Raw genomic sequence first — 23,666 nt, forward strand, 5'->3', positions numbered from 1 at the left:
TATATATGTATATATGTATATATGTATATATGTATATATGTATATATGTATACAGACACACACATATATATATATGTCTTGGAGAAGGTGCGGCGAGAAGCAAAGTTGGCAAAGCTCCGTCTCATGTACTTTGGGCATATTGTGAAGAGGGCTCTTCCTTGGAAAGGAATATCACGCTTGGAAAGGTGGGGAGGGTCAGCACAAAAAAGAGGAAGACCCTCATCGAAATGAATTGACACAGTGACTGTGGCAATGAGCTCAAGTGTGTCAGAGATGATGAGGCTGGCACAGTTTAGAGCTACTCAGAGTCACGCGATGAGTCATACTCAACTTGACTGCACCTAACAGCTGGTCCATTCCAGCACTGGAGCTCTTCCCACCACCGTCCTCGTCACACCTGCCAGCAGTGGGCAAAAACACTGATGCATTCAACAATCACTGATTACAACATTTGCTGTTAATATTCTGCCATATGCTAGACTTTGCACACACACAGATGTGCACACAGGTTAGTGGTTGTTGCTGTACTGTAGAGTCATAACCGACCCACAGCTGACCCTCCGGCAAGTTTTCAGAGGCAGTTAATCTCACGGGAGATTGTCCATTCTCCAGCAGAGCAGCTTGTGGCCTCAAACCACATACCTTCGAGATTGCAACGCAGCTTCTTGCCACTAGGCCACCAGAGCTCCCGACATTGGTTGCTAGGGGTTATCAATTGATTCCGATACTCAGTGACCCCCTGTGTGCAGAATAGAACTCCGCCAGAGATTTCTCAGGTCCGTGACCAGTAGAAAACCACACTGGCAGACAGACCTGTCTGACAGGTACATCTGGGTGGGTTCAGACGTTCAAATTGCCAACCTTTCGGCTATAGTCAAATGTTTAACTCTTTATGCCACTCCAGAACTCCCATGTCCTCTACCCTCGACCTTTGTCGCTGTCGTTTGCCATTGACTAGATAATGACACTATGGGACGTGGAAAACTGCCCCGTAGAGTTTCTGAGGTTGTGTCCTTTATGGAAGCAGATTTTCAGGTTTTTTTCTCCTACAAAGTAGGTGTTAGGTTCAAAGTGGAGCTTAGATTCTCTCTCTCTCTCTCTCTCTCTCTCTCTCACACACACACACACACACACACACACACACACACATATAATGTCATCAATTTATTTATTTTTTTTATAATGTCATAGATTTCGTGCAGCAGCTTTCTGAGAAATAAAATACTTCTAGGAATAAAACACAGAGAGGGCACTGGGGAAAGAGGCCCGATGAGGTGGTTAAATACGTGTACTCTGTAGTCAGATTGGACCTTGGCTGAGCCTCAGTTTTTCCATCTCTGACATGGAGTGGTGATACCATCAGCTTCCTCTGGGGGGAGGATTTATCAGCAGCCTTGGGCGGATGTTGACTATTGTGTTGGTTTCTGTGGGCTGCTGTTACTAAAGACCAGAGACTGGGTGGCTGAGAACAACAGAAATCAATTCTGTCACAGTGGCAGAAGCTTGTTGTGTACCGTCGAGTGGGAACCAAACCCATCGCTGACCCTCCAGCAGGTTTTCAGAGGCAGTCAATTGCATGGGAGGAGATTGCCCACCTTGCTTCCGCAGCGCAGCTGGTGGATTTGAACCATCTACCTTTGCATGGGTAGCGCAGTTTCTTACCCCCTAAGCCACCAGAGCTCCTTCGTTTTAGAAGCTAGATGTTTGAAATCAGGCCCATTGATTTCTGGGCTTCTAGGCCTCTCCTAGCCTCTGGCAGCCGGCAGCCTTGATGCTCTTTGGTTTATAAAGCCATTATTCTACTCACTGTCTCTTGTCTTCTCCCAACATCTCATGGCCTTCGTTATGGCTGACACTCATTGTTGTAGGAGCCAAATCAGGCTGATCACTGAAAGGTCAATGGTTTGAATCCTCCAGCCACTCTGAGAAACTAAGATGGGCAGTCGCTGCTCTAAAGATACGCACCCTCAGAAACCCGATGAAGGTCAGCGTGAGTCCAAACCAGCTTGACCGTAGGAGTTTGAAAGGTATATACAAGGAGTCCTAATGGCATAGTAGGTGAAGTATTGAGCTGCTAGTGAAAGGGTTGGTGGTACGAATCCACCAGCCACTCTGTGACAGAAAGTTGAGACAGTTTGCCTCCGTAAAGATTTCTGGCCGTAGAAGCTGAAGGTTAAGAGTCTGAATTGCCACCACAGCAGTGGGCACACATGATTGGCACGCCTGCACCAGCATAACCTCATGTGATGTGCTACCATCTTCTACGGCCTGGCTGTCAAATGAATAAAATGACATACATTCATAGCTACGCAAGGTAGGACTTCAACCTAGCTTTTCCTTCCTTCCATCCTTCCTTCCTTCCTTCCTTCCTTCCTTCCTTCCTTCCTTCCTTCCTCCCTCCCTCCCTCCCTCTCTCCCTCCCGCCTTCCTCCCTTTCTCTCTCTTTTTCTTTCTTTCTCTTTGTCTCTCGCTCTTTCTTTCTCTCTCTTTCACTCACTCTTTCTTTCTCTCTCTCTTTATCTCTATCTCTCCCCTCCCTCTCTCCCTCCTTCCTTCCTTCCTTCCTTCCAGCAGAGACACAATCCACAAACACTTGTCTCTCGCCCTCTAAGCTGTCTCTTTTTCACTCTCCTCAGTGCCTCGGTTTCTTAGTCAATAAGATGGGTGCACACTGTCTCCTCAAAACAAAATGCAGCAAGACAAAACAGGACTCTGTGAGTGTGTGTATATAAGCTGAGGGAAAGAATTCTTCTTGTCCGCTTTCCCTGACCCCTGGCTCTGGGATAAAGGAAGGGGGAGGGAAAAGAGGTCTAAAGAAAGTATCTTGCCTCCCGAGGGAACAGGAATTCCACTCCAGCCCCGCGGAGAAGGCGGCCTTGGAAGAGTTCTCGGCCCACGTGGACTTCTGCACCCTATTTCACTATCACCAGATCCTGAACCGGCTGCAGGTGAGGATGGGGCCCAGGTCCCCCCACCCCACCCCGCTGCTCTTGTGCACGCGTTCATTACTCCACACAGAACAGACTCTGTGCGTTCATTTCCAGACCCCGCGCCAAAGCAAATATGGAGTGATGCAATACAGCAACCCAAGTGAATATTTGCTTTCCCCATGCATATAAAAGCTGTAACTGTTTATACTCTAGTTTGTTAGGGAATTCTGGTGGCCAAGTGGTAAGATTGTTGTTGTGTTGTTATGTGCCGTCGAGTCGCTTGCAACACATAGCAACCCTATGTACAACAGCCCTAAACTGCTCTGTCTTGTGCCAACCTCACTGTCTCTGACACACTTACCCCCATTACCCCAGTCACTGAACCAATCCATCTCATCGAGGGTCTTCCTCTCCTGCGCTGTCCCTCCACCCTCCCAAGCATGCTGTCCGTCTCCAAGAACCTGTCCCTCCTTGCAACATGCCCAAAGTATGTGAAGCTTCAGAATCCTTGACTCCAAAGAGCAGCCTGATTTCACGCTCTCTAGGATGAACCTGTTCATTTTCTTAGCAGTCCATGGTACATTCAATACTCTTCTCCAGCACCACAGCTCAGAGGCATCAATTTTCCTTCTATCCTCCCTAGTAATGGTCCAGCTCCTTGGAGGTAAGGATTCTGAGGCTTCCTCTGACAAGGTTTGAACATGTTGCAAGGAGGGAGCGGTCCTTGGAGAAGGACGTCATGCTTGGGAGGGTGGAGGGACGGCGCAGGAGGGGAAGACCCTCTATGAGGTGGATTGATTCAGTGACTGGGGTAATCGGGATGGGAGTGTCAGAGGCAGTGAGATTGGCACAGGACAGAGTAGAGTTTAGGGCTGTTGTGCATAGGGTCTCTAGGAGTTGCAAGCGACTTGACGGCCATAACAACAACAAGAAGGGCAGAAACAGATCAGGATATATCAGGTGGACATTGGTTCTGAGGGAAGCCAGCATCAGGACACAGTGCTGGGCAGATTCTGGGGTTAACGCGCGACCCCTGGCGGGCACAAGAGGAACATACTGGGACTAGGACTGGACGAGGCTGCAAGTTCACTTGTCCCCTGTGAAAACTGGACGATGACTAAGGAAGACTGAAGTAAAACCGATGCCTGTGAATTGTGGAATTAGCGTTGAATATTAGCTCTACCATGGGCATGCAGAAGAACAAGCAAATCGGCCCTGGAAGAAGTCCAGCCAAGATGGTGCAATCTGGGCTCACGCACTTAGGCATGTTATCAGGAGGGGTCAGTGCTTGGAGGAGAGCATGCTGGTTAAAAGGGCAACGAAAGAGAGGAAGATGCTCAACGGGGTGATTGACGCAGGGGCTCCAGTCAAAGGGCTTAACGGGAGAGATTGTGAGGGTGGCCGGATCTTACTGGATGATAAGCTCAGTGAAAGGCAAGATGATCAGCTTCTGGGTCAGTTTTGACTGTGGCTGGTATTTGATGGTATTTTTTGTGCGAAGGAGATAGTCGGGAGGCCTCTCAACTACGAACGTACAAGTCGGTGTTTGGGCGAGCTCTGGTGGCCTAGTGGCAAGAAGCTGCACTGCAATCCCAGAGGTGCACGGTTCAAATCCACCAGATCGGACTTGACGGTACACACACACACACACACACACACACACACACACACACGTAATAAAATATAAAAAAAAAAAGTTTTAAAAAAAGTCAGCGTTTGAATCTACCTGCAGTCAACTTCCTTCAAGCTTACAGCCCCTAATTTAGGTCATCGAACTGCCCATCGAGGTCCTGAGGCTATAAATCCCGATGGATGCCAACTATCTCATCTTTCGCTCTCAGAGCTCTGGGTGGATTTGAACTCCTGACCTTTTGGTTAGTGCTCAACCTCTTTCACTGCTGCACAATCAAGTTGTTGTTTGGTGTTTTGTACCATCGAGTTGGAACTGACTCATAGCTGACCCTCCAGCGGATTTCCGAGGCTGTAAAACGCACGGAGGAGAGTGCTGCCCATCTTTCTCCTGCAGACAGGCTGGAGGATTTGAACCACCTTCCTTGTGGTTGGCAGCGCAGCTCCTTATCATTATGCCACCAGAACCGTTGTGAAATGTATAGTCTTGGAAGCCAGTAGTACTACTCAGTCCTACAGTTACAATTAGTCAGAACTGAGTCAGTGGCAAGGTAAAACAATTTAGAGACTAAGGTGCATGATCCAGGCCATGGTCTTTGCAATTACTTGCTATGCATCAGAGACCTGGACAATGACTAAGGATGACAGAAGAATCAATGCCTTCAAATTGTGGTGCTGGAGAAGAGTCTTGAGCATACATACCATGGACCACCAAGAAAACCAGTAGGTCTGTCTTGGAGAGGATGAAACCAAGTTTCTCTTGGAGGCTAGGATTCTGAAGCTCCATTTCACATATTTTGGATGCGTTGGCCAGGACAGGCCAGTCCAGTCCTTAGAAAAGGATACCATGCTCAGAAGGATGGAGGGACAGTGCAGGAGAGGAAAACCCCAGATGAGATGGATTGATACAGTGACTGGAGCAGTGGGGGTTGGTGTGTCTGAATCAGCGAGACTGGCTCAGGACAAGGGAGGGTTCAGAGGTCACTATGGGTCGCGGGCGGCTTGACAGCTCAACAACAAACAAGCTAAAGACACACTTTGGGCATGTTGCAAGGCAGGCAAGTCCTTGGGGAGGGAAGTCACGCTTGGGAGGGTGAAGAGAAAACGCATGAGAGGAAGACCCTCGATGAGATGGATTGACTGAGTAACTGGGGTGATGAGGGTAGGTGTGTCAGAGACAGTCAGGTTGACTCAGGTTAGAGCAGGATTTGGAGCTGTTGTACAGAGGGTTGCTGTGAGTCGCAAGTGTAACTCGACAGCACATAACAACAACAACAGTAACAAGCTAACAGTCAGCGACAGTACCTGCCCAGCAGTACCTTGGAAGAAAGGCCTGGTGACCTGCTTGCATAAAAATAAAGATGACAGTGAAGGAGACTGTGTGGAACAGGTCTATTCTGTCACACCAGGGCTAGCGATGAGTGGGACTCCGTCGGAGGACAAGGGGTTTCTTTTTAACTTGTCAGTTGTGTGTGAGAGGGCCGTGGCCTCTAAAACCACATTCGGTTTCTAGCTGGAGGTCCAGGATGGGTGCCTTGTTCTCCAAAGCCAGTTTGGCCGGAAGTGGCTGTTGGATGGACACCCCATCCTACGGTCTTCTTCCTGCAGCGCCGAGATGCCCTCACTGTGGTCCCGCATCTCAGCTGGGAACTGGAATCTCTCAAGGTCATTCTGTGAGGCTGAGCACACTACCCAGAGCACCGTGCATTGGCTTTGACCTCCAGGACTGACAATGGGCTTTGGCACAACTTCTGTCCCGGGCTCACGCGCCAGCTTCAAGGGCTCATCCAGTCTCAGACTGTCTCCGCTCCGCACCTCTGACCACTTGATCTGGAACGTAGAGGAGAGGCTTGAGTTACCTGCACCCCCATCCTGACATTTAAAGTCACAGGATGGTGTTTAACATCGCAGGAAGAGTGGGATACCCTGGGGAGCCCTGGAACAGGCAGAAGGGAAGAGATTCTGGCTTGAGCCCAGGGGACCCCATCATTTCAAGAATGGGGGCAGGGTTCCCAGATCCATAGTCTAGGGTAACATCAAGGCCCAACACAGTCCACAAAGAAAATGTTCTATATCATGCTTTGATAATTAGTAACTGGGGTTTTAGAAGCTTAGAAGCAGCCATCTGAGGCATACCTATTGGTCTCTCCTTGTCCACAGCAAAGAAGAGGGAAGAAAACCAAGGGCACGTCAAAACCGTTAGTCTCAAGGACTAATAGACTATTTGAACCCCAGCCTCCACAACCCTGAGAGCAGAAGGAAATAGATGGTGCCCAGCGACCCACCCTCTAACAGGGTCCATTAGAAGGTATTGGGTAAAGTAGGAGAAGAATGGAGTGTTGCAGACCGAGGGTAAAGTAATAATGAGACAGACAACCAAGAATGAAATAAGAGAGAGAGTAAAGACAGGGGGCCAGCTGTCCTGATGACTGAAGCTCCCAAGCCATCCCTCTCGGTCTATTTCTTGAGAATCATCAGGAAGGTGAACAAAGGATAAGCACAAGGGAGTAGAAAACAAAAACAAAGGATTATGGGGAAGTCTTTTGCAGATAAGGTGGAGTTCTTCTTTATTGTTTATGCTTATCTCAGGAGCAAGGGATTCAGTAAATACAAACTAAGAACATGTTGACTTTTAAGGAATGCTTTAGTGCCTCAGAGTGAACTCCAGCTTGTATTACACCTCCCTTAAATCCTGATATAGCATTTGGTTTATTATTAATATTAAATTTGATATTCAGCTTCCCACAATGGAGAACACAAAAGGGACAGTCATACCACAGACCAGGCTTACAGGTATAAGAGAGACTGGTGGGACTGACAAGATTGCAACCCTTAGACAGCCTGGGATCGCACTCACCCTACGGGCTCAATTTCCAGCCCAACAATAGACATGCTGATGAGGTAACCACCACCTGTAACTAAGGAGGTCTGCATACCTTGGAATGATCCATGTGTGCTCAGAAGGGCAGCATTTGCCCTAATAGAAAGTTCTGAAGGGAGGAAGGGGTAGGAAAGGAGGATGAATGGAAACAAGAAAGGTATGGAGGGAAGGGGAAGAGTGCTGTCACAATGTTGGCAGGATTGTGGTCAGTGTTGGAAAACAAATTGAATGGAAAACTCGTTTGCTCTGAAAACCTTCACCCAATTAACAGTGAATGTTGTTGGTGTTGTTGTTGTTATGTGCCATGAAGTCTCTTGCGACTCATAGTGACAATATAATGTACAATAGCCCTGAAACCTGCTCTATCCTGTGCCAACTTTACTATCTCTGACATTACCACAGTCACTGACTCAATCCATCTCATCTAGCGTCTTCCTCTCTTGCGCTGTCTCCTCCACCCTCCCAAGCATGACATTCCTCTGCAAGAACTGGTCCCTCCTTGCAACATGTCCAAAATATGTCAGATGAAGCTTCAGAATCCTTGCCTCCAAGGAGCAGCCTGGTTTCATCCTCTCCAGGGAAAATCTTTTTATTCTCCTAGCCATCCATGATATATTCAGTATTCTTCCCCAGTGCTCACTTCGGCAACACACATACTAAAATTGGAACGATACAGAGAAGATTTGCATAGCTCCTGCACAAGAATGACACCCAAATTCGTGAGGCGTTCCATATTTTTTCAGTGAAAAAAAAATTCTTCTCCAGCACCACAGCTCAAAAGGCATCAGTTCTTGTTCTATCATCCCTAGTCATTGTCCAGCTTTCTGACACATAGCAAGTAATTGCGAAGACTATGGACTGGATTGGGCGCACCTTAGTCTCCAGATTGACATCATTGCTCTTCAGTACTTTGGAGAGGTCTCTGAAAGCAGACATTCCCAATGCAATTTGTCTTTTGATTTCCTGGCTGCTGGTACCAAGAGTGTTGATTATGGAGCAAAGCAAAATGAAGCTGTTAACAGTCTCAGTCTCTTCACCATCTATAATGGTGCTGCCAATCGGCCCGGTGTTGAGAATCTTTGTCTTCTTGATGTTGAGCTTCAATACATATTGGTTTTAAAAAAAAACAAAAACAAGTAAAATAAATAAAGAGGCGGGGACAGAAAGACTCTCTCTTCTCCCCACAGCCCCTCCTGCAATTATAACTATCCCCACTGTCTTTCTCTTTCCTCTTCCTCTCAGGACTTGTATGACCCCATCAACCCAGACAGGGAGACCCTGGACAAGCCTTCCCTAACGGACCCCCAGCGTCTGTCCAACGAGCAGGAAGTGCTCGGGGCCTTGGAGCCACTGTTGATGCAGGCCAACTTCTCAGCACTCTCCGAGGATGCGCTGGCCTACGCGCTGGTGGTCCACCATCCTCAGGATGAGGTCCAGGTACCAAACTCTCACTCCCAGCAGGCCTTGGGGAGGGGGGCGTGGCTTGTACGACACAGATGGTGCTGGGAGTTGTAGTCCTGATCTCTTGATACTGCTGCCTATGGCACCTCTAAGGAGGTAGATAGAGGTGATTCTCTCTGTTCAAGAAACACTGGTGACGTGTTGTGTAACATGGGCAGAAAAGAGAAAAAGACAGTGGTACGAATCCACCAGAGCCTCCTTAAAAAAATAAAGCCTTACAAACTGAGTGGAGGGTCACTATGTGTGGAAATGGACTCAACCCCAGTGGATTTGGGGTTTGGTCCCCCCCCCCAGGTTATTCTTCTGCCTTCTGGAAAGGTGCATGCATGCTTTAGAGATATTGCCCGCTTGGTTCCAGGCCACTTGAAGTAAAGCAGTGTTGAAGAGCATATCAAAGTTACGTTGATAGAGTTGTTGTTGCTGTTGTTATGTGCTGCCCAGTCGGAAACGACCCACAATTGACCCTCCAGAGAGTTGTCAGAGTCTCTAAATTTGCACGGGAGGAGATCGCCCACCCATCGCGCTGTGGAAAAGTCTGAAGTGTGTGTGTGTGTGTGTGTGTGTGTGTGTGTGTGTGTGTGTACCGTCAAATCGGATCTGACTGGTACAGGAGGAGATTGCACCTCCTTCTCCAGCAGAGCACCTGGTGGATTCGAACCACAAACGTCTGGCATTGCAGTTGCAGCTTCTTGCCACTAGGCCACCAGAGCTCCCTTGAAATATTTTGAGAAAAGAAAAAATGTGACAGAGACAGGAAGTGAGTACGTGCTGTTAGAATAACGACTTCGGCAGGCTTGCCCCAGGAAAGGTTGCCACGGCAATGTGTGGAGAAAAAAAAACACACCAAAAAACAGTGTCTGAGAGGCAAAAAAGGAGGTCTGACTATGTCTCAAGAAAAACCATTTCATCAGCCAGATAATGATAATGCAGCGAATACAAAATGCCCCTCCTTGAAATCAACAAAACACCAGCAAAAATGCTGAAGTCTTTCCAAGCCCCACGTTTTACTCATCTGAAGATACACCTTCCTCCAAAGTCATACTTGATCTTTGAAATGGAGACAGGGCTTAGAAGCTGTGGGTTTAATTGGGAAGGTATTCTGGGTTGGAGAAGATTCACAAAATAATACCCATTGTAATTCTCTATGGGTGCTATAACAGAAGTAACCACGGTTGGGTGATTTTAACAAACAGAAGTTTATTTTCTCATAGTTTAGGAGGTTTGAAGTCCAGATCCAGAGCCCCAAGGCTAGGGGAGGGCTTTCTCTCTTTGCTAGGTCTGGAGGAAGGTCCGTGCCTCTTCCCTCTGCCTTCTGGTTCCTTTGAGACCTGCCTGTGGCTTGGCACTAGCCTTCCCCAGCCTCAGCCTGCCAGCTCTCCGAGTTTAATCTCTTTTATATCTCAGAAGGGATTGACTCAAAGTACACCCTACCCGAATCCTGTCTCATTAACATAACAAAGAGAGCCATTCCCAAATACAATTAGGGCCACATGCATTAAAAAAAGAAGAAAACAAAATCTGTTGCCTCGGGGTAGCTTAAGGCTCATTTTGTCACTGGTCCTTCATTTGCGTTTCCAAGGCTGTAAATCACAGCGGAGGAGATTGCCCCTCTTTCTGCTTGGAGCCCACCCTCCTCCAGAGAGGTGTGTAACCTTCAGTTTTCTACATCACTCTCTGTGGAGTAGCCTAATTTATAGTTCTCCTGCAGGAGGGAGTGGATCTCCTTCTGGGGTTGCCAAGGTGTAAGCTTTGCAGAAGCGGTCAGCCACAACTTACGTGGAGCTGCTGGTGGTTTCGAACTGCTGACATCTTGGTTAACAGCTGGTGCTTAAACTGCTGTGCCCCCCAGGCTCCACCACAGGCATCAAGGTGAAGACTCGCAACACATATTTGGGGGTAACACAACTCTGTCCCTAGCAATGCCCATTTTTGTCAAGCTGATACTGATTTTCAGCAGCCCTGGAATGTGGAATAACTTTCCTGTCTGTCTTCCATGGAGTCTCTGGGTGGATTCGAACATGTGACTTGTCTGTTGGAAGCCAAATGCTTAATTATCTTAGCACTAGGCTCCTTTTCCTCCTCTGTAAAGTGCAGTTAATCATCACTGCTTTTCTTGAAAAGATGGGGTGATAATTGGCATAGTTGTTATGGTTGTTGTGTGCCATTGGTCCAGAACCTCCCCATTGCTGACCACCCCCCCAGCGGATTTTCAGAGTCAGATAATTACATGGTAGGAGACGGCCCACCCTTCTCCCATGGAGCAGCTGGTGGATTTGAACTGTGTGCCTTTAGGATTGCAACGCAGCTCCTTACCACTAGGCTACCAGTCCTCCTTCATGAACATGTTGTTGTTAAGTGCCGTGGAGTCGTTGGCGACTCATGGCAACCCTATGAATGAAAGTCCTCAACATTTGTGTGCGTGACTTTCATCCTTTCTCCAGGTTCATAGGGTTCCCAGAAGCAAGCTATTATGGAAGTGGATGCCACTCCTGCTTCTGAGCTTGTTTTAATCGGGGAGCGCCACCAAACACTGTCCACCATGGGTAACCGTTATCGCATTTGACACGTCAGTGTCGCAGTGTTCAGCATCACAGCAACACAAGTTACCTCTGTACAGCAAGTGGACAGACCAGTGCTGTACCACCTAGAAGAATGTTTGAACAAAAACAATGAAAAACAAGCTGTAGGGCCACAGACCTTGGAAACTCCACAGGGCAGTTCTGCTCCGTCCCCCAGGGACGTCGCTGGGAGTGGCCAGTTGAGTCCAAATACTTAGATTAAAACAAGGAGTGGATGAGTGTTCTCAGGAACTTCTGCGGGCCAGGGAGCCGGGGAAGGAGAATGAAGAGTGTGTGGGTACATGAATTCCCTCTGTCGGGAGGAAGATCTTGGAAATGAATAGTGAGGGTGGCTGGACATCAGGGCGAACATCAAGAAATGGTCAGCAGGCAGAGGTTTTGTGGCGTGACTTTTCACCTTGACGCGCTGCCCTCCACGCAGAGCTGATTTAGAGCCGCCCCGCCATTAGGTTTCCAAAGCTGTAAAGAGCATGAGAGGAGATTGCCTGTCGTTCTCGTACAGATAGGTTCAAATGGCCAGAGAGGCACAGCATCTGAGTTGGCCACGCAACTCTCCATGGACTATGCCACCCGAGGTCCTTCGTATTTATTTTACCAGTGTGTCTTAAAAAAAAGGAAGGAAGGAAGGAAGGGAGGGAGGGAGGGAGGGAGGGAGGGAGGAAAGAAAGAAGGAAGGAAGGAAGAAAAAGAAGTGATATCCCGAGACTATGGCCCTTCAGATACCCCGAGACTATGGCCCTTCATCTGCCTTTGAGCTTGGACTTGAACTCAACCCTATGGTACAATTTGCCAACAAACAATAGAGAGGTTTATCAGGAGACCAATAATGCCGGGGTGACAGAGGGCACCTAGAACCCTCAGCCATGAACCATAAAGGGTCACAGGGGCGCGTCTGCCCAAGGATAGAACTCAGAGGCAGGAAGGGGGGGACGATGGGATAAATGAAAACAAGAACCACAGAGAGAAAATAGAGGGACAATATAATGTGGGGTTGCAAACAACATGTGTATAAATAGTTGAATGAATACCAGTCAGCTCTGTAAACACTCAAATAGGGCAAAAATGTGGAGCAAGAAATGACAAGGTAAAGTCAGTGGTATCGCAGGTATACAGTGGTTATCGTAAATCGTGTGCCCTTGCACAGTATACAACATGAACAACCGTCCGTGGCTGCCCTGCCAAGACACGGGATGTAGCTAAACCTGGGAGAAGGAGAGAGTTCTTAGAGTGAGGAGTCAGCTCCTCCAGTGTGCTGTCCTCGCATCCCAGCCTGTCCTCAGCCTCCTTCATCCCTCTTGGCAGGTGATGATAAATCTGGATCAATACATCTACATGCAGTTCTGGGCCCTGGGCCAGCGTGTCGGACAGTTGCCCCAGAAGTCCAGCGTGGGCTCCAAGCGTGGCTTCTTCACCAAGTCACCCCCTGCAGAGAGGTGAGGCAGCCCTTGTCCTCCAGATGCAATGAGAGGGAGCAAGGTTACAGTCCAGATGACCAAGCCATTAATGACCAAGTCATTGTCCCAGCATGGCTGGATGTCTGGGGGCATGAGTCGTGGTAGGAAGTCCAGAAAGGGAGAGCAGTTTCTCATAAATATGCTGCTTTTTTGGGTGGGGGCTGTTTTCCTTTTTGTTTTGTTTTATTCTTTTTTGTGCATGTACCATCAAATTGGATCTGACTGGCACCGGAGGAGATTGCCTCGCCTTCTCCTGCAGAGAATCTGGTGGATTTGGCGGTTGGGTTGGTTTTTTTTGTATGTTTGTATTTTTTTTATCTTCTTCCTATGGGAAAATAAACACTGCTATTCTCTAGGGTCTTAAGAGAAAGAGGTAAGGGCCTAGCTCCCATTTTCCAGATTAGGAAAACCAAGGCTCAGAGTCGGAAGGATACCTTCAGAAGAAATGATGCAGCCAGGCCTGCAATGAACAGCTAGTTTTGGAGGGTTTTTTTGGTTGGTTTTTGCTGTTGTGTAGCATTGAGTCAAATATGACTGGCATAAGAGGAGATTGCCCATCCTTCTCCAGCTGAGCATCTGGTGGATTCAAACTGCTCGCCTTTGGGACTGCAGCTCAGCTTCTTGCCACTAGGCCCCCAGAGCTCTCTGAACAGCTCAGTCTCTAATAGAGGCTATCTAAGGACAGGCTAGGGTCATTTGGATCATTTACGACTCATAGCGACCCCACATGACACGGGAGAGCTGCCCCATTGAACTTTATTTGGTGGTAAACTTTTTTTTTTTTAATTTGGTGGTAAACTTTACGGGGACAGAGAACCAAGTCTTTTCCTCCAACTGCCAACCCCTCAGTTAGTGGCTGAATACTTAACCCTTGTGCCACCAGAACTCCTTCACTTACTAAGTCAAAAAGTGCAACTCCTTGCTGTCGAGTCAGACTGACTCACCGCTGACCCTCCCGTGGGTTTCCAAAGCTGTCAATCACATGACAGGCAACTGCCCATCTGTCTCCTTCAGAGCTGCCAGCAGGCAGATTCAAACCACCAGAGAGATGTGGCCTTCGGTGTTAGCAGCACAACTCCCTCTGGGCTGTACCACCGAGCAGAAGTCCCAGGGATGTAATAGAGCAGCACAACTCCCTCTGGGCTGTACCACCGAGCAGAAGTCCCAGGGATGTAATAGACAGGCTGCCAGTGTCTGTGTCTGTGACAAGAGCAGACACATATATCTCTATCTATCTATCATCTGTCTATCTATCTATCTATCTATCTTTGTAGTTGTCGATTGCTATCAAGTCAAGCACCACTCATAGCGACCCTATGAACCAAAGGCCTAAAGCCTTTTTTAAACTGTTGTCATTTATCAAAGTTCACAGAGTTTTCAGAGGCATGTTGTCGAGGAAGTGGATGCCACTCCTGCTTCCAAATTTTATACATGCATATTTTTTATTTTTATTTTTTGCTTATATATTTTTTATTTATATGTACACGTGTTTACATACATACATGTGTAATCTGAATTTGAAGACTTAAACAGAAGAATATCATTCCATTCTCACTGGTGCAAATCGGAACTCAGCTATGTGTCCAGTAATTGGGGAATTGCATCAATTATTTATTTACTTATTTTATATTTTCTTTTTTATTGTAAGGAGAGACCGACCCTTGGAGAAAGACATCATGCTTGGGAGGGTGGAGGGACAGCGCAGGAGGGGAAGACCCTCTATGAGGTGGATTGATTCGGTGACTGGGGTAATTGGGATGGGAGTGTCAGAGACAGTGCCATTAGCACAGGACAGAGCAGAGTTTACGGCTGTTGTACATAGGGTCGCTATGAGTCACAAGTGACTCGAAGGCACATAACAACAACACAACATTGATATTTAAATGAAAGTTTACAGAAAACTTGGATTTCCACTCATTCATTGTTGCACATTTCCCTCCCTACCCACCCTCCAGTTTGCTTTTCTCTTTAAAAAGATTCATTCATTGTTGCACAATTTCCTCCCTTCCCCCACCCCGCCAGTCCACTTTGCTATGCACCTCTTATTCTGGATTGTTTTCATGTAAATAATACCTAATCATACACTCCTTTTAAACAGTTCTTTCCCTCATCTGTTTCAATGCAGTGTTCATTATTGATTCCCTCTTTTCTTCGTTTATTCCCAATTCCCATGTCAGTTCTGTTCTATAGCAGTGGCATTATGCAGTATTTGTCCTTTTGTGACTGAGATATTTCACTCAGGATAACATCCTCCAGGCTTACCCATTTTGTATAATATTTCATGAGTTCCTTGTTTTTCAGTGCCACGTAGTATTCCATTGTGTGAATATACCACAGCATCTCTACCCATTCATTTGTTGATGGGTACTTGGGTTGTTTCCATCTCTTTGCTGTTGTGAATAACGCAGGAATAAACACAGGTGTGCATATATCTGTTTTGGTGGCAGGTCTGGTTTCTTTAGGGTAGGATTACATCATTTAATGGATCGCCCCGTATGGGGCACTTAGCTTAGCTCTCAGCCCTTGGCCATCTATATTTATTGAGTAAAGGAGCCCTCATGGTGGAATGCTTAAGTACTTGGCTGTTAAACAAAAGGTTGGCAGTTTAAACCCACCCAGCAGCTCTGTGGAAGTAAAGAACCGATGATCTAACAGAAAAATTAGGGAAAAGCCAAACTAGTTGTCATTGTGTTTACTGTGACTCTGTAGGACAGAGTGCAAGACCCTCTTAAGTTTTCCAAAGCTGTAATCTTTGTAGAAGGCAGATGCCAACTGCCCCACTTTTCTCCGCAAAGCAGGTGGTGGATTTGAACCGCCACCCTTTCCTTTTGCAGCCAAGCTTCTTAACCACTGCACCACTTCCTTCCGGAAAGACAGCAGCTTGGAAAACTCCACACACGAAGGCCTTAGGGTCAGCGTGAGTCAGAATCAACCAGAAGGCACCAAACAAGAGCACAGCCCCCTGGTCCAACCAAACTGTTAGTGATCTTGGCTGCTAACTGAAAGGCTGACTGTTCGAGGCCACGTAGAGGCGCCCTGTCCGTCTCCTTAAAGCTTGCCCATTAAAACCCAATGGATCCCAGGGCAAACTTGGGGTCACCGAGAGTCGGAATCCACTTGCTGGCCACCAGTCATATTGCACATTAAGTGGGGTGTCCCGGTGCAAAGCAGGGAGGCCCCAGGCTTGGAGCCCCTCCCCCGGGGTGGTCCTGAGCCAGCTCATTCCACCTTAGGAGATACTTCAAGCGGGTGGTGCTGGCGGCCAGGACCCGGGGCGGCCACCTGGTGCTGAAGAGCTTCAAGGACACGCCGCTCGAGGGCCTGGAGCAGCTGCTGCCTGAGCTCAAGGTGCGCACGCCCACCCTGCAGCGCGCGCTGCTCAACCTCACGCTGGTCGTCTCGGGCGTGGCGCTCTTCGTCAACGTGGGCATGGTGGTGGTCACCGACCTCAAGATGGGCACCTCGCTGCTGCTGCTGCTCTTCGCCATCTTCATGGGCCTGCGGGCCTCCAAGGTGAGAGGCCGACCCCCCCTACCCGCGGGCCCCCGGGGCTCATGCGCCCTCTCTGCCTCTCCATGCGGTGTGTCTATGGCCTTCCTGCTTCCTCCCTCCCTTCCTTCCAAGCAGCCCTGGAGGTGCCTTGATCTGCAACTGGGCTGCTTGTTGAAAGTTTAGTGGTTTGCACCCACGAGCCACTCTGTGAGAGAAAGAGGTGGTTGTCAGCTTCCAATAAGATATATAATCTTAAAATACTATGTGTATGTGTGTGTGTATGTACGTGTGTGTGTGTACACTGTGGTGGGGGGAAGAAAAAGAGAAAGCCGGGTAGAAAGTAAGTCCCAACGCAGAGGGTCAGACTTCAGGATGCAAGTTTGTGAGGCAGAGGAACCCAAGATTGGCAGGGGCAGGCAGAGGGGCAGACCTTTAGCTCAAGTCTGGAGGTCAGATAGATGCAGGATCCAGATCCAGCAAAAGCAAGAGATGCCTACAGTTGTGTCAGCTGCAGGCCACGCCCCCCCAGACTCCCTTTTGCTTGATTGGCTGAGAGCAGACCAGCCAAGGGAATGAGTCAGAACTGCCAAACTAGAGTCCCAGGCAGGCACGCTGACGCACAGTCTTAATGCTCCCTGTTTGGTTACTTTGACTCCTTCCCTAATTCCTTCCCTCTTCCCCCCCTCTCCTTCCCTTCCACTTCTGGCTTTTTCTTCCCTTCCCTTTGCTCCCCTCCCCTCCCTTTTCCTTCTCCTCTCCCTCCCTGTCTTTCTTCCTTTCCAGCCTCATTTACTCAATACACTCTTGAACAGGTTTCATAATCCCTCTGCACCTCAGTTTCCACATCTGGGAAATGGGCACAGCAGTGAGAGCTGCCGCAGTACCGGGTGGTTTGTGAGGTTTCAGTGAGTGAATCGGTGAGAAGAAGCTGAAAGAGGCACAGTGCCTGGCACAGTGAAGGCTGGAAGTGAACTCGAAACTAAGCACCCATTTCGAGAGGCAGCTTGGGGACCTGTCAGGGACATGGGCTTGGGAACCAAAATACTTGGACTTGATTTGGATGCGTGACCATCTTTTTAGCTGGGTGATCTTGATTGAGTAGCTTAACCTCTCTGCGCCTGAGCTCTCGTGTCTGCAGAGTGGCAGGGTCCTGTACAAGCTAACTCAACAGGTAAGGTTGTGGGAATGATACGTGTGAGGTGCTGAAAACAGAGCTTAGCACAAAGGAAGCTGTTCCTATTATCATTCTTCCTAATTGGACTGTTTATTCCGTGGGCCTAGGCTTCTTCATCCTGCGAAGGTATTATTCTCCCTAGACGCGCCGGTTTATAAATGCAGCTTCCTGCCCAAATGGTCATAATTGGAAATTCTGGGCTGAGGCTCAGGAAACCGTGTGTCTAATGAGCCCCTTCTTGATTCTTCTCTGTGAGGTACAGGGCCGTCTTGTACAGGCTGCTCACCGTGCAAAACTTCTTGACCACGGGGTGCATAGGGGGGCCGACGATCCACTTGTGCGCTGCTTACCAAGGCGGGTACCCCATCTCCACGCCAAGGGGCAGCCTTTTTCCTGCCTCTCCTAAAAGCTGGCACGGGCCCCGGAGCGTGTGAAGTATCTGTTAACACCCAAAGCTTCATTTGCTGGTTCGTTGCTTTTCAAGCTGTTTGCAGACATCCCAGCAGGCTCGTGGTTAAACTGGTGATAAAGCCTACAGCTAAGAGCCAGACTGCGTGGGCTGGGAGGCCGCTAGGATTCCCCAGCCAATGAGGGCCCCAGGGGACCTCGAGACACCCTAGCAGGGCTGTTGGGAGTCAGTTCCCACCCTTACAGAACAACCCCCTGGGCGGCCAAAAGAACAAGCAAATCCATCTTGGAGAAAGTGCAGCCCGAGTGCTTCTTAGAGACGAGAAGGTTGAAACTTGGCCTCACATACTTTGGGGATGTTGGCAGGAGGGGCCGGGGCGGTCCTTGGAAAACAAAAGACATCATGCTGGGGGAAATTGAGGGTCAAGGAGAGCGAGGAAGACCCTCAGTGAGATGGGTTGACACAGTGGTTGCAATACGTAGAAATGACGATGAGGACGTTACAAGATCAGGCGAGGCGGCGAGCTCTGGTGGCCTAGTGGCAAGAAGCTGCACTGCAATCCCAGAGGTGTGCGGTTCAAATCCACCAGATGCTTTGCTGGAGAAGGAGGAACCATCTCTTCCTGTACCAGTCAAATCTGATTTGACGGTAGCACACAAACAAATAATAAAAATAAAATAAAAAAAAAAGATCAGGCGAGGTTGCGAAAGCCAAACAGGTCACCTGACAGCAGCAATGACCCTACAGAGAGGGTCGCGTAGAACTGCCCCAAAGCTGTAGCCCTGGCAGCGTGGTCTGCAGGGAGTTGCACTGCTGGCCCAGAGCTTGAGCGCCTTCAGAGGTTCAAATCCACCGGCTGCTCCCAGGAAAAAAACCGATAAGCGATAAGCGTCCTCCTCCTGTCGTGATTGACAGCCTCGAAAACCAATGGAGAGGCGCTGAGTTGCAACCATCTCGACAGCAGATGAGTTTGAGTTGCCTCTTTTTTTATTTTTATTTTATTTTATTATTTTTGTGTGAGTGTACCGTCAAATCAGATCTGACTGGTACAGGAGGAAATTGTCCCTCCTTCCCCGGCAGAGCATCTGGTGGATTCGAACCGTGCACCTCTGGGATTGTAGTTGTGAGTTGCCTCTTTACGGATGCAGTTGGTGAGTTCCGAGGGCTCACCTACCAGTTAGCAGCCGCTGCTTGAACCACCGCACCACCAGGGCTCGATCTTAGCACATTTTCCTTTTTTTTTTCTTTTTGGTAGTTTTTTTTTTTTTTAATTAATGTTAATGAAAGTTCACAGAGACTTAGGGTTACCATTCATTCATTGTTGCACTTTTCTCCCTGCCCACCCCCTCTTCCCCAATTCACTCTTCTCCTTGAAAAGTAAAAGGAAAAAACTCTTTCATTGCTATGCAATCCTTCGTCCCAAGTCCACTCCACTATGCAGCCTTCATTCTGGACTCCTTCATGACCGTAATACCCCATTATATATCCCTTTTAAACAGTTCTCTCCCTCATCTGTTTCAATGCAGTATACATCATTCCTCCCCTCCTTCTCTGTCTTCCCTCAACCCCAATGTCAGTCCCATTTTACAAGTGTAGCGCTATGCAATATTTGTCCTTTTGTGACTGAGATATTTCACTCAGTATAACGTCCTCCAGGGAGGGTCACCCATTTCGTATAATATTTCATGAGTTCCTTGTTTTTCAATGCTGCATAGTATTCCATTGCGTGAATATACCACAGCTTCTCTATCTATTTGTTGTTGATGGACACTTGGATTGTTTCCAGCACTTTGCTATTGCGAACAAAGCCGCGATGAACATGGGTGTGCATATATCTGCTTGGGTGGCAGTTATGGTTTCTTTAGGGTATATTCGCAGTAGTGGAATCGCTGGGTCAAATGGTATCTCTATTTGCAACTCTTTGAGAAAGCATCATAGTGCCTTCCATAGTGGCTGCACCATTGTACACTCCCACCAGCAGTGAATAAGGGTTCCATTTTCTCCGAAACCTCGCCAGCATTTGATGTTTGCTGTTCTATTAAATTTTGCTATTCTCACTGGGGTGAGATGATATCTCATAGTTGTTATGATTTGTGTCTCTTTTGGAGCTAGGGATTTTGAACATTTCTTCATGTGCTTATTGGCCATCTGAATATCTTCTTTGGTGAAGTGTCTGTTCATATCCTGTGCCCATTTTTCAATTGGGTTGTTTACCTTTATCTTGTGGTGACATTTTCCTTTTCTCACTGCCCTGATAGATGATAATTTCTAGGAGCCACCTCGTGCGACAGAGCCGAAGGGCCCCTGATTCCAATGCCGTAATCTTTACAGAAGCAAACTGCCTTCTTTTTTTCCACCCTCTGTTCTGTGTATCTGATGCATCCACTGTACCACTGACACTCCTTAGCAGGGCAGAGAATGCAATTTCTGGGTTAGACGCAGTTCCTAGAAGAATTATGCCTTTTTTAAGAAAAAAAAATACTTTTTATCCTAATTTGAGTGAAAGTTTACAGAGCAAGCTGATTTTTCCATTTATACCTCTTTTTTTTTTTTCTTGCCGTTGATTGCAGTCCCCACCTTGGGAACAGCATCTTTCCTACTTCGTTCCTGTGATTCTTGTTTCCACTCATCCTTCTGTCTGCTCTCTTCCTGTCTTACGAGCTTTATGCCTGTGCCAATGCTGCCCTTTTGCTCTTGCATGGATGAAGAGGTAGGGATTGAGTGAAGGCTTGAGAAGGGGTGGTGAAAGGAGCAGGGGAGCCCAGACTGGCCTAACCATGAGAGTGGGGTCCTTGGGGCAGAATGGAGAAACGAGGTCTCAGAGGGGGACAATGGACTCGAAGGCCTCGATGAAGACCTAGACTTTGTCCTGAGGAATGCAGAGCTGTGGAAGGGCCCCAAGAACAAGACAGCAATCCTGTGATGCTGACAGAGTGGGGGAGGTACAGTGGAAAAGTGGGGAGGTGGTCCTGCGAGGAGAGAGCGGGTCCATGTCCCTGCTCAGACTGGACAGTTTCACTCCTTAGTGGACCTAGAGGCCCTGGAACTTCGTGGTCTCTGAGGAGCTCAGGTTGAAACTTCTTAGCTGAGTTCCTGCACTTCTTAAATTCCTCTCTGAGTTCCGGCAGCCTCATGCCCTTTGCAAGCTCTGCCCCAGCCAGGCCGGAGGCTGCACAGAGGGTCACCTTACCTGATCTGCACACTATCTCCCAGCACCCACAGTGCTGCCGTCAAGCCCAAGCCCTTTACCTCTCCAGCCCCCCACGCATGTCACCCCCTTTCTCCTCCCGAGTCTGTTTTACGATAGCTTCTGTCTTCCCCCCATGCTCAGAGCAGACACCCGCATCTTTTGCCCCACAAGCCTGTGGGGCTGGAATAGCTAACCTTTTGGTTAGTAGTCAGAGCTTAGTCACTGTGACACTGGAGCTGAGTTCTTTAAAGATTCCAGCCTTGTGGCAAGAAGCTGCACTGCAATCCCAGAGACGCTCAGTTCGAATCCACCAGATGCTCTGCTGGAGAAGGAGGGGCAATCTCCTGTACCAGTCAAATCTGATTTGACGGTACACATTTAAAAAAAAAAGGAGTAAAGAGGAAAATAAAAAAATAAAACTCCAGCCTTAGGAAACCTACAGGATAGCTGGGAAAAAAATATGCATTATAAAGTGAAGTAGGGCAATGGGGGGTGGGAGGAAAACGTGTATCAATGAATGAATGAAAAACCATCCTTTCTGTAACCTTTCACTAAAATCACGAAGAATTTGGTTGGTTGGTTTTTTTCTTTTTTTTAAATGAAATTATTCCCCTCAAAATGCCACAAACGTACAGGATAGTCCTACTTTGTCCTATAAGGTTGCCTTAAGTTTGAATCGACTCATGGCAAAAGAGTTTGGGTTTTTTGGGGGTTGATTTCACTGGGCTTTCTTTCTCGTGGGGCTTTCTCTGACAAGCAGGCAGACTATTGGGGTTTTGTTTGTTTTTGTTTTGTTTTGTTTTGAAACCATTTTATTAGGACTTGAGTCAACGTTTCGAGAGCAAATGAGTTTTCAGGTCAGCAATTTATGCATTCAGCTTCTGCCCTTAGTTGCAGTCAGAGAATTGTCCTCGTCGTGACCCTGTGGACAGCAGAACCGGACGCTGGATCGTGCCCAGGCCATCACTGCGATCAGCCTCTCTGTCGGCCTGTCTCACTGAGGGTCTTTTTTCATTTTTTTGGATGACCATCACCTTACCATGTGCGAGGTCCTTTTCCGGGGACTGATAAAATGTCTATAGTACGTGAGACAAATCTCACCATCCTCCACTAGGGAACAGTATTTCTATCAAGACAGGTTTATTCATTTTTCTGGCAGGCCATAGCGAAATCAATATTTTATATATATATATTTTTTCTGTGTGAGTACCATCAAATCGGATCTGACTGGTACAGGAGGAGATTGTCCCTCCTTTTTTTTTTTTGTCCCTCCTTTTTTTAAAAAAAATATTTTATTCTTTTGTGTGCGTGTACCATCAAATCAGATCTGACTCGTACAGGAGGAGATTATCCCTCCTTTTCCAGCAGAGAGCATCTGGTGGATTTGAACTGCGTGCCTCTGGGATTGCAGTGCAGCTTCTTGCCACTGGGCCACCAGAGCTCCCTGCGAAATCAATATTCTTTGCCAACACCACAATTTAGAGGCACCGGTTCTTCTTCAGGCCTCTTCATTCATTATCATCTAGCTTCCCATTCATTCTGGAAATACTGTGTCTTGGGTCAGGTGTACCTCAGTCCTGAAGGTGACATCTTTGCTCTCAAATACTTTAAAAGGGCAGATTTTTAAAAATTAATTTTAATGAAAGTTTACAGAAACTTGGGGTTTCCAATCATTCATTGTTGCACTTTTCTCCCTGCCTACCCCCTTTCCCCAATTCACTCTTCTTGAAAAGAGAAAAACTCTTTTTTTTTTTTTGTGACTGAGATATGTCACTCAGCATAATGTCCTCCAGGGTCAAGGGCAGATCTTTTGTCGCAGATTTCTCCCAGTGCAGTACATTTAAATTCTTGACTGCTGCTTCCATGAGGATTAATTGAGGTTCTAAGCAAAATTAAATTCCTCACGACTTCGGTGTTCTCTGTTTAGCATGATGTTGCATATTAATCCATCTTCGCCTTGATTTTCTTTATATTAAGGTGCAATCTATACTGAAGGTTGCAGTCTTTAATCTTCATCAGTTACATAAATAATTTATTTTAGGAAGATCAGCACAAAGCTGGTTCCTATTAGGCGCAGAGTTAATGTTGTCCCCAAATGCCCCATTTTCCCATATTTCTGGACCACTCTGTCATTTCAAATGTCAGCGCCTCCTTCCCTCCCCAGTACCTTCCCTCCCACCTGTGGGTTTCGTAGTTCACTGAGGTGTCTTGTGAACTCTCAGAAGAATGGCTCACATTTCTTTGGGGTGGGGTCCCAAATCGGTGGGTCACATATTGAGTCTGGAGACCTTTCCTGCCTCCCTGGGCTGCAGGGACTGGGGGACAAGCTCAGATGGTCAGGTGGCAGGCTGATGGCTGCCAGGTTTCAGAAGGTGGTGAAAGAGATCACATGATCAGCTGGTGGTTCAAGACAGGAGGTCAGATGATGAGGTGCCAGATGCTATGTGAGGAGAAAGGGGGCGGGGGA

General features: G+C 47.8%; 1 protein-coding gene across 1 annotated transcript in view; it reads left to right on the top strand.

Moving 5' to 3' along the window:
- Window positions 1-23,666, top strand: part of TMEM143 (transmembrane protein 143) — a 28,671-nt gene that overhangs the window by 1,246 nt on the left and 3,759 nt on the right. Inside the window, exons 3-6 of the mRNA XM_006897335.1 lie at window positions 2,844-2,948; window positions 8,683-8,877; window positions 12,783-12,913; window positions 16,168-16,447. Of these exons, the coding sequence (XP_006897397.1) occupies window positions 2,844-2,948; window positions 8,683-8,877; window positions 12,783-12,913; window positions 16,168-16,447 (711 nt within the window). The remainder of the gene's footprint in view (window positions 1-2,843; window positions 2,949-8,682; window positions 8,878-12,782; window positions 12,914-16,167; window positions 16,448-23,666) is intronic.

Source organism: Elephantulus edwardii, unplaced genomic scaffold, assembly GCF_000299155.1.
Source record: "Elephantulus edwardii isolate Elephantulus edwardi_28Jun2011 unplaced genomic scaffold, EleEdw1.0 scaffold00208, whole genome shotgun sequence".
Classification (NCBI taxonomy): Eukaryota; Metazoa; Chordata; class Mammalia; order Macroscelidea; family Macroscelididae; genus Elephantulus; species Elephantulus edwardii.